Below are 10,486 nucleotides of genomic sequence, written 5' to 3'. Positions count from 1 at the left end.
GTGAATGAGTGAGTGATTGGGCTGGTGAGTAGGTGGGTGAGTGAGTTAGTGAGTGAGTGGTTGGGCTGGTGAGTAGGTGAGTGAGTGAGTTAGTGAGTGAGTGATTGGGCTGGTGAGTGGGTGGGTGAGTGAGTTAGTGAGTGAGTGGTTGGGCTGGTGAGTAGGTGAGTGAGTGAGTAAGTGAGTGAGTGATTGGGCTGGTGAGTAAGTGGGTGAGTGAGTTAGTGAGTGAGTGGGTGGGTGAGTGAGTTAGTGAGTGAGTGATTGGGCTGGTGAGTGGGTGGGTGGGGTGGGTGAGTTAGTGAGTGGGCGATTAGCGCTGGTGAGCGGGTGGATGAATGGGTGGGTTAGCGAGCGAGTGACAGTGCGAGTGAACGGGTGGCTGAGTGAGTGTGATTGGTGGGGGAGCAATCGGTGAGTGACCCCGTGACCCTCTGACCATGAGCGCCGCGGCCGTGACGCGGGGTCCCCAGGGGGTCCCCCGCGCCCCTTCTGCGAGGGGGCACGCAGGGGGGCCCGAAGGGGCCGCAGACCCCGAATCGAACTGCAACTCTGACCCCGAGTCGAACCCGGATCCTAACGCTGCTCGACAAACTGAGATCGCGGTGACACCGTCAACATCATCATCAGCAACATCATCGTCATCGACATCGACATCTTCATCATCGTCGCCTTCCCTGGGCATCTCGGCCACCACGCATGGTTCGCCGGGAACACGGCGCACGCGGCAGCAGCAGATAGAGCCTGCACTGCAGCAGCAGGGGCAGCAGGGGCAGCAGCGTGGACAAGGGCAGCAGCAGCAGATAGAGCCTGCACTGCAGCAGCAGCAACAGGGGCAGCAGCGTGGACAAGGGCAGCAGCAGCAGATGGAGCCTGCACTGCAGCAGCAGGGGCAGCAGCAGGGACACGGCCTGCGGCGGCATCAACTAGGGGAACAGCAGCAAGAGCGGCGTATCCCGGGAGAAGGGCAGCAGCGACTTGGACAAACCCAGCAGCATCAGCATGCGGAGCAGCAGCAGCAGCCGCTAGAAGAGCAGCACGCAGGGCATCAGCTGAAAAATAAGCCGGGAGAATGGCAGAGAGGGCAGCAGCAGCCAGGGCAGCAGCCAGGGCAGCAGCCAGGGCAGCGTGCGGGGCAGCAGCAGGAGCAGCAGCAGGAGCAGCAGCAGGAGAGCTGCGCCCCGCGCTGGAGCCGCGCCGAGTGCGAGCGGCGGCGCGTGCTGCGCGCCTGCGGGGGCCGCTCCCTGCAGGAGAGGGTGCGCGCGCTGCGCGCCGCCGCCTCCGGCACGGCCCGCGGGGCCCCGCGCGCCCGGCACTCGAGCGTGGGCGACTACGACGACGAGGACGACGAGGAGGAGGAGGAGGGTGGCGGTGACGGTGGAGGGTCGAGGTCCGTGGGGGTGGTGAGGAGGCGCCCGCCTCGCAGGTGCCGCCGGGAGCCCGGGCGCCGCGCCTCGGACGCGGGGATCGGTGCGGCGGCCCCCGCCCCGCCCCCCTCGCCCCGCGGGGCCACAGGCGGCCCCCGCGGGGCCCCCGAGGGGCAGCGCGCGGGAGGATGCTCCTCGTTGCCGGGGAGACGCGGCGCCATGGCGACCGTGGCGGAGGGCGAGGCGGCAGGGTCCCTGGCGCGCATTCCGTTCATCGGTGAGGTTATGCAACCCGTTTCACTCTCCCTTCACGCTCCCCTCACTCTCCCTTCACTCTCCCCTTCACTCTCACTTCACTCTCCCCTCACTCTCCCTTCTCTATCCCTTCACCCTCCCCTCACTCTCACTTCACTCTCCCCTCACTCTCCCTTCTCTATCCCTTCACTCTCACTTCACTCTCCCTTCACTCTCCCCTCACTCTCCCTTCTCTATCCCCTCACTCTCCCTTCTCTATCCCCTCACTCTCCCTTCACTCTCACTTCACTCTCCCCTTCACTCTCCCTTCTCTATCCCCTCACTCTCCCTTCACTCCCTTCTCTATCCCTTCACTCTCCCTTCACTTTCCCTTCACTCACTTCGATCAGTGGAAACAAGAAGATGCTCGGTGTAGTCGGCACTTTGCTTCGTTCATTATGTCGTAATTTTTTTTCACTCTCCCTTCACTCTCCCTTCACTCTCCCGACACACCCTTCACTCTCCCTTTTCTCTCCCTCCACTCTCCCTTCACTCTCCCTACCCTCCCTGCCACCCCTCCAGCTCCACACCTCCCTTCCCTTCGCGCTGCCCCTCGCTGCTGCAGGGTCACGTGGTTCACTTCGCGTTTTAGTAAAAAAAATTTGTCGCGGCCACTTGGCGCTCCACGTTTCCACCCCCCGCACATTTCACCCTGCACGGTATCCGTGCCGGGTTTAGCAGAGCAGCGCTGGGGGCTCGAGGCTAGCGGGGGTGAGGTGGGGGGCTCTTCGTGATGTTTGTGAACTCGTCGCTGGGTACGTCCGCGACGTCATCGCAGTTTTGCGCAGAGTAATTAGAGAGGGAGAGGCAGAGCGAGAGCAAGATAGCAATCACCCCCCCGCCCAGACCGTGCTGCGATTTATATCACTGTGTGTGTTGTGTGTATCGTGTGTGTGTCATGTGTGTATGTATCGTGTGTGTATCGTGTGTGTATCGTTTGTGTGTGTCATGTGTGTGTGTGTTGTGTGTGTGTTGTGTGTGTGCGTGTTATATGTGTATGTGTTGTGTGTGTGTCATGTATGTATGTTGTGTGGCGTTTTGTGTCGTGTGTTTGTGTTATGTGTACATTTGGCAGCCAAGGGCTCACTCTGAATCAGGCGAGCGGCATTATCTTTCCATCAGCTGCGTAACGCTGCGTGGAAGCTGGCCTTGCCCCTCGCTCCACACAAAAGCTCCGGGTCTTCTCGGCCACGGTTCATGCCCTTCCCTTCGCTTTGCTTGCGAAACGTGGAGCCCTCTAAAGGAACATCTGCGCCGGTTTGAAACGTTCAGGCTCGCCTGCCTACGGATCTATCCTGGGTTTAACCAGACTGGATTGTGTGAGGAGCTCACAGATCCTTGAGCGATTTGGACGCAGTCCCATCGATGAGCTCCTCCGGCACGCGCGGCTGCGCTGGCTGGGTCACGTAGCCCGCATGGCCCAGCAGCCTCTGTGTGGCCGGATAGAGGGGGCTACATTGGCACGGCACGGGTTATCAACGAGATGAGTTGATGCGGTACAAGGAGGACGTGGAGCTGAGTGGATTTGCCGATGACTGGTCCCAGCGGTGTCAAAGATCGACCTCTGTGGAGGAGGCTCGTGAAGGACGCTGCTACTGGGCAATGGGAAGCAGTCGCCCTCCCAAAACAGCGGAGGGGAGATGAGCGACGCCCACAACAACGAGCGGAGCGCCGGTTGGCTAAAACGCCAAAAGGTTGGCACAGTAGCGGGCACAGCTGGTCCATTATCCAGTCATCTCAGTCAGCCAACCCGTGGCACCTGCTGGGTATGTCCCGTGACCTCCTGCCAGCGAGCCTTCGACACTTCACGTGGCCTTAACGTGCACCTGGCCTGGCAGAGGCGCCCTGGTGATGTCACCGCCACTGAGTGGCGATTGGCGGTTGTTGTTGTTGTGTTATGTGTGTGGGTCGTGTGTGTGTTGTGTATTATATTTGTGTCGAGTGTGTGTGTGTTACGTGTCACGTATGCGCGTAATACATACGTACATCTCGCACAATAATTGTAAAATAATCGGCAACGTTTCGGGCAATGGACCTTCTTCGTAGAACGTAATAATGCAATTTGTAACGCGCGCAATATTTCACGGACCTAAAATGAACCCCAACATATATTCTCTGAACATGGGCAATTGTCCGAAACGTCGCCTGCGGTATGATTATCATTTTAAGGCGACAGTGTCGTTCTTATTGACGAACGTGTTGAGGCTTTCTGTTTTACGGTATTTGTGCTGTTTCGCCAATGCTTCCAGCCCATTAGCTGGTATCACGTAATAATAATAATGTGTTTAAAATAATCACCGCAATTAGCCTCGGTTCGCGAGCAGGAGGAATACACGCCACAAGCCCCGCCTACTCACCACGCGACACGCGTGCCAATGTCATGATCAGATTCCGACCGCCGATAAAGCTCCTGCCCCCCCCTCTCCCCACGGTGTGGGATGGGGGGGGGGGGCTGGAGACTACTCACGACTCAGTTAAACACCAACACGGTGGTGACTCCACCAGCCTCGCCAGGACGGTCCTAGCCAGGCTTATGGCGTCACGGTGGCTAGGAGATGTTAACTACCTCGCCTGGTGTGCAGGAGGTCATCGGTTCGATCCCGACTCTGACCCCTGCTGCTGTATATTTGGAGTTTGCGTTTCTCTCTCATCATCACGGTGGCTAGGAGATGTTAACTACCTCGCCTGGTACGCAGGTTGGTCGGGAGGGGAGAAGGGATTTTCGCAGAAATCTGTGCGTGATCCACCAACCACGCGTTCGCTACTGCCGGTGTTGCTAACGCGTCTGCGCCTTGTCGGACGGAGGGAGACGCGCGCGCCACGGCAGCGGGGGATGGATGCCCCTTCCCCGTGCAGCCTCAGCAGACTGGCCGGGCAAGCGACGATAGCGAGCAGCACCCCGCGAAGGCCGGCACAGGCGCACGAGGGGGCGGGGTGGCCGGCACCGCCCGCCTGTGCCGCCTTTGTCTCCCCCTTGGCGATGTTTAGAGACAGGACCCGGGGGGGGGGGGGGTGCAGCGAGGCGTGGGGGATTTCTGCGCAAAGCCAAAGGCGCGGTCTTCTGCGCTGGCTCGCTCCTGCCACTGTCAGGGGGGTCTCCACTAGTGGGGAAAGACAAAGATCCCCCGTATAGCCTTAACATACTGTAGGGGCAAGTGCTGTTAGCGAGCGCCTATGAAGGCCGGAACGGTACACGAGGGGGTGGGTGGCCAGCACCACGCCCGACCGCCTTTGTCTCCCCAGTGGCGATGTTTACACACCGCACCAGGTACTAATTTGAGGCTGAGTCGACCTAGGGGAGGCCCAGGACCGGTTCACATAATCCTCACTGGTGTTGACCATGCGCGGGAATCGAACCCGGATGGCCGGGTTCAATAGTGCAGCGTAGCGCGCTAACCGCTACACCACCGCTCCCCACTAGCGGGGACCCCCCCCACACACACACATCCCATCCGCCCCCTAGAGTGGTACTTGGCCTACTAATCTTATTTTTGTCAATTCGTTAAAACAACAACTCGCATTGACACCACGTGGTGCAGGCGAGACGGTGGCGGGTGCTGAACAAATGACGTCACGAATGAGGCCGCATGGAGCTCCACAGCCGCGGGTTGGCGACACCCGCCCATGGTGAACTGGACTCCCATGGTAAACTGGACTCCCATGGTAAACTGCAGACTTCCATGGTGAACTGGACTCCCATGGTGAACTGGACTCCCATAGTAAACTGCAGACTTCCATGGTGAACTGGACTCCCATGGTGAACTGGACTCCCATAGTAAACTGCAGACTTCCATGGTGAACTGGACTCCCATGGTGAACTAGACTCCCATGGTAAACTGCAGACTTCCATGGTGAACTGGACTCCCATGGTGAACTGGACTCCCATAGTAAACTGCAGACTTCCATGGTGAACTGGACTCCCATGGTGAACTGGACTCCCATAGTAAACTGGACTTCCATGGTAAACTGGACTCCCATGGTGAACTGAATTCCCATGGTGAACTGGACTCCCATGGTAAACTGAACTCCCATGGTGAACTGGACTCCCATGGTGAACTGAATTCCCATGGTGAACTGGACTCCCATGGTGAACTGGACTCCCATGGTAAACTGACACCCAATGAGAGCAATTTTTTTCTTGAATTTTAAAGCGCCGCACCGCAATCCTCACAGAGCCGCCGCCCGGGTCTCACAGAGGTGGACGCACCGACACTTTACCCCCCAACACCACCACACGGGTGGACACGGGCGGACTCCTGGGCACACATCGAGCGGGGTGGGGGGGGGGGAGACTGAAAAGTAAAAATGTCGCCGCACTGCTGCAGCTGCCGCGCCGGGAGGCGGGAATGGTGAGTGGTGAGGGAGAGGGGGGAGGGTGAGTGGTGAGGGAGGGGGAGGGGGGGAGGGTGAGTGGTGAGGGAGAGGGGGGAGGGTGAGTGGTGAGGAAGGGGGGAGGGTGAGTGGTGAGGGGGGAGGGTGAGTGGTGAGGGAGGGGGAGGGGTTAGTGGTGAGGGGGGGGGTCGTCACGGGCGGGATTGGTGACCGCGAGACTGGGGCTCGAACCCTCGCGTCGCCAACCGCTGCGCCACCGCTCCCCGTGTGAGTGGCGACCTCTGGGGCCACGCGCGCTGTAAGCGGTGGTCACGGACCCCCCCTAAGCCTCTGCTTATCCCCGTGACCCCCCCCCCCCAGGGGACCCCTTATCCTGAACCCCCCCCCGTCACCCCCCTTCCCCCCACGGCGTGGGGGTGCAGGCGCCAGGAAGTGGAGCCTGGGAGCCGGACTGCCCCCACCCTCGCTTCCCAGGGATCGCCTCTCCCTCTCTCCCTCACCGCCCTCACCGCCTCACCACCGAAACCCTCTCTCCCCAAACCGCTTCTCGTTGTTCTTCCTCGCTCCTCACCACTCCAACCTCACCCCTCTGTCGCCATCTTCCTCACCACTCCCTCACCACTCACCCTTCCCCCTCTCCCTCCCTCACCACTCACTCTTCCCCCTCCCTCGCCACTCACCCCCCCCCTCACCACTCACCCATCCCCCCCCCTCACCACTCACCCATCCCCCCCCCTCACCACTCACCCATCCCCCCCCCCCTCACCACTCACCCATCCCCCCCCTTCACCACTCACCCATCCCCCCCCCTTCACCACTCACCCACTCCCCCCCTTACCACTCACCCACCCCCCCTCCTCACCAATCACCCATCCCCCCCCCTTCACCACTCCACCCATCCCCCCCCCTTCACCACTCACCCATCCCCCCCCTTACCACCACCCATCCCCCCCCTCACCACTCCCCCATCCCCCCCTCCTCACTACTCACCCATCCCCCCCTCCTCACCACTCACCCATCCCCCCCTCACCACTCACCCATCCCCCCCTCCTCACCACTCACCCATTCCCCCCCTCCTCCACCACTCACCCATCCCCCCCTCCTCACTACTCACCCATCCCCCCCTCCTCACCACTCACCCATCCCCCCACCTCACCACTCACCCATCCCCCCTCCCACTACCACCCATCCCCCCCCTCACTACTCACCCATCCCCCCCTCACCACTCACCCATCCCCCCCCACCTCACTCCACCCATCCCCCCCCTCACCACTCACCCACCCCCCCTCCTCACCACTCACCCATTCCCCCCCCCACACCACCACCCCACCCCCCCCCACTACTCACCCATCCCCCCCTCCTCACTACCACCCATCCCCCCCTCCTCACCACTCACCCATCCCCCCCCCTCACCACTCACCCATCCCCCCCCCCTCACTACTCACCCACCCCCCCCCTTCACCACCACCCATCCCCCCCCCCCTCACCACTCACCCATCCCCCCCTCCTCACCAACACCCATCCCCCCCCCTTCACCACTCACCCATCCCCCCCCCTTCACCACTCACACCCATCCCCCCCCTACCACTCACCCATCCCCCCCCCTCACCACTCACCCATCCCCCCCCCTCCTCACTACCACACCCATCCCCCCCTCCTCACCACTCACCCCACCCCCCCCCTCACCACCACCCAACCCCCCCTCCCACCACCACACCCATTCCCCCCCCCACCACACACACCACCCCCCCCCTCCCACCACTCCACACCATCCCCCCCCACCTCACCACTCACCCATCCCCCCTCCCACCACCACACACCATCCCCCCCTCCACACTACTCCCCATCCCCCCCCCTCACACTCACCCATCCCCCCCTCACCACTCACACCCATCCCCCCCCCCTCACTACTCACCCATCCCCCCCCCCCCACCACCACCCATCCCCCCCCCCCTCACTACTCACCCATCCCCCCCCCCTCACCACTCACCCATCCCCCCTCCTCACCACCCCACCCACCCCCCCCCCCACTCCCACTACTCACCACCATCCCCCCCCCCTCACCACTCACCCCATTCCCCCCTCCTCAACCACCCACCCCACCCCCCCCTCACCACCACCCACCCCCCCCCCCCTCACTACTCACCCCATCCCCCCCCTCACCACCACCCCATCCCCCCCCCTCACCACTCACCCACCCCCCCCCCTCACTACTCACCCATCCCCCCCTCACCACTCACCCATCCCCCCCTCCACACCACTCACCCATCACCCCATCCCCCCCCCCACCACCACCCATCCCCCCTCCTCACACTCACCCATCCCCCCCCTCACCACTCACCCATCCCCCCCTCACAACTCACCACCAACCCCCCCTCCTCACTACTCACCCATCCCCCCCCCCCTCACACCTCACCCATCCCCCCCCACCACCCACACCCATCCCCCCCTCACAACTCACCCACCCCCCCCCTCACCACTCACCCATCCCCCCCTCCTCACCACCACCCACTCCACCCCCCTCCCACACCACCCCACCCCCCCTCCTCACACTCACCCATCCCCCCCTCCTCACTACCACCCATCCCCCCCTCCTCACCACCACCCATCCCCCCTCCTCACCACTCACCCATCCCCCCCTCCACACTACACACCCACCCCCCCCCTCACCACTCACCCACCCCCCCCACCCCCCCCCAACACTCACCCATCCCCCCCTCCTCACCAATCACCCATCCACCCCCTCACCACCCACCCATCCCCCCCCCCTCACCACCACCCATCCCCACCCTACCACTCACCCATCCCCCCCCCTCACCAACCACCCATCCCCCCCCTCCTCACTACTCACCCATCCCCCCCTCCTCACCCACTCCACCCCACCCCCCCCTCACCACTCACCCATCCCCCCCCCCTCACCACTCACCCATTCCCCCCCTCCTCACCACTCACCCCATCCCCCCCTCCCACTACTCACCACCCACCCCCCCTCCCCACACCCACCATCCCCCCCACCTCACCACCACCACCCACCCCCCCCTCCTCACACTCACCCATCCCCCCCCTCACACCACCCCATCCCCCCCCACACCACCACCCATCCCCCCCCCTCACAACCCACCCATCCCCCCCCCACCCTCACCCACCACCCCCCCCCCACCCACTACCACCCATCCCCCCCCTCCTCACCACCACACCCATCCCCCCCCCACCACCACACCCATCCCCCCCTCCCACTACTCACCCATCCCCCCCACACCACCCACCCATTCCCCCCCCCACCACTCACCCATCCCCCCCCCCACCACCACCACCCACCCCCCCCTCCCCAACTCACCCACCCCCCCCCCCCACCACTCACCCACCCCCCCCCACCACCCACCCACCCCACCCCCTCCACACCACCCATCCCCACCCCCACCACCACCCATCCCCCCCCCTCACCACTCACCCATCCCCCCCCTCACCCACCACCCACCCCCCACCCCCCCCTCCCCACCCACCCACCATCCCCCCCCCTCACCACTCCCAACCCCCCCCTCACCACTCACCCATCCCCCCCCACCACCCACCACCCCCCCTCCTCACTACTCCACCCATCCCCACCCTCACCACTCACCCATCCCCCCCCTCACCACTCACCCCATCCCCCCACACCCACTACTCACCCATCCCCCCCCTCACCACACCCATCCCCCCCCCCTCACCACTCACACCATACCCCCACCTCACTACCACCCATCCCCCCCTCACCACTCACCCATCCCCCCACCTCACCACTCACCCATCCCCCCCCCTCACCACTCACCCATTCCCCCCTCCTCACCACTCACCCATCCCCCCCCTCACCACTCACCCATCCCCCCCCCTCACCACTCACCCATTCCCCCCTCCTCACCACTCACCCATCCCCCCCCCTCACCCATCCCCCCCTCCTCACTACTCACCCCATCCCCCCCTCCTCACCACTCACCCATCCCCCCCCTCACCACTCACCATCCCCCCCCTCACCACTCACCCATCCCCCCTCCCTCACCACTCACCCATCCCCCCCTCTCACCACTCACCCATCCCCCCCCTCACCACTCACCCATCCCCCCCTCCTCACTACTCACCCATCCCCCCCCTCACCACTCACCCATCCCCCCTCCTCACCACTCACCCATCCCCCCCGCCTCACACTCACCCCATCCCCCCCCTCACCACTCACCCATTCCCCCTCCTCACCACTCACCCATCCCCCCCTCACCACTCACCCATCCCCCCTCCTCACCACTCACCCATCCCCCCCCTCACCACTCACCCATCCCCCCCCCTCAACCACTCACCCATTCCCCCCTCCTCACCACTCACCCCCATCCCCCCCCTCACCACTCACCCATCCCCCCCTCCTCACTACTCAACGCCTTCCCCCCCTCCTCTCTACTCACCCATCCCCCCCCTCACCTCTCACCCTTCCCCCCCCTCACCACTCACCCATCCCCCCCCCTCAC

At 63.6% G+C, this 10,486-nt stretch overlaps 1 protein-coding gene across 1 annotated transcript in view; it reads left to right on the top strand.

Annotated features, from left to right (window-relative positions):
- The first annotated feature begins 440 nt into the window (after positions 1-440).
- LOC144729027 (uncharacterized) overlaps positions 441-10,486 on the top strand; it is a 46,783-nt gene continuing 36,737 nt past the window's right edge. The window contains exons 1-3 of the mRNA XM_078608859.1: positions 441-605; positions 1,251-1,326; positions 1,516-1,644. Of these exons, the coding sequence (XP_078464985.1) occupies positions 441-605; positions 1,251-1,326; positions 1,516-1,644 (370 nt within the window). The remainder of the gene's footprint in view (positions 606-1,250; positions 1,327-1,515; positions 1,645-10,486) is intronic.

The sequence above is a fragment of the Lampetra planeri genome, chromosome 31 (genome assembly GCF_965212315.1).
Source record: "Lampetra planeri chromosome 31, kcLamPlan1.2.h2, whole genome shotgun sequence".
NCBI lineage: Eukaryota > Metazoa > Chordata > Hyperoartia > Petromyzontiformes > Petromyzontidae > Lampetra > Lampetra planeri.
The sequence above is the reverse complement of the archived record's forward strand: the minus strand, read 5'-3'. Positions and strand labels throughout refer to the sequence as shown.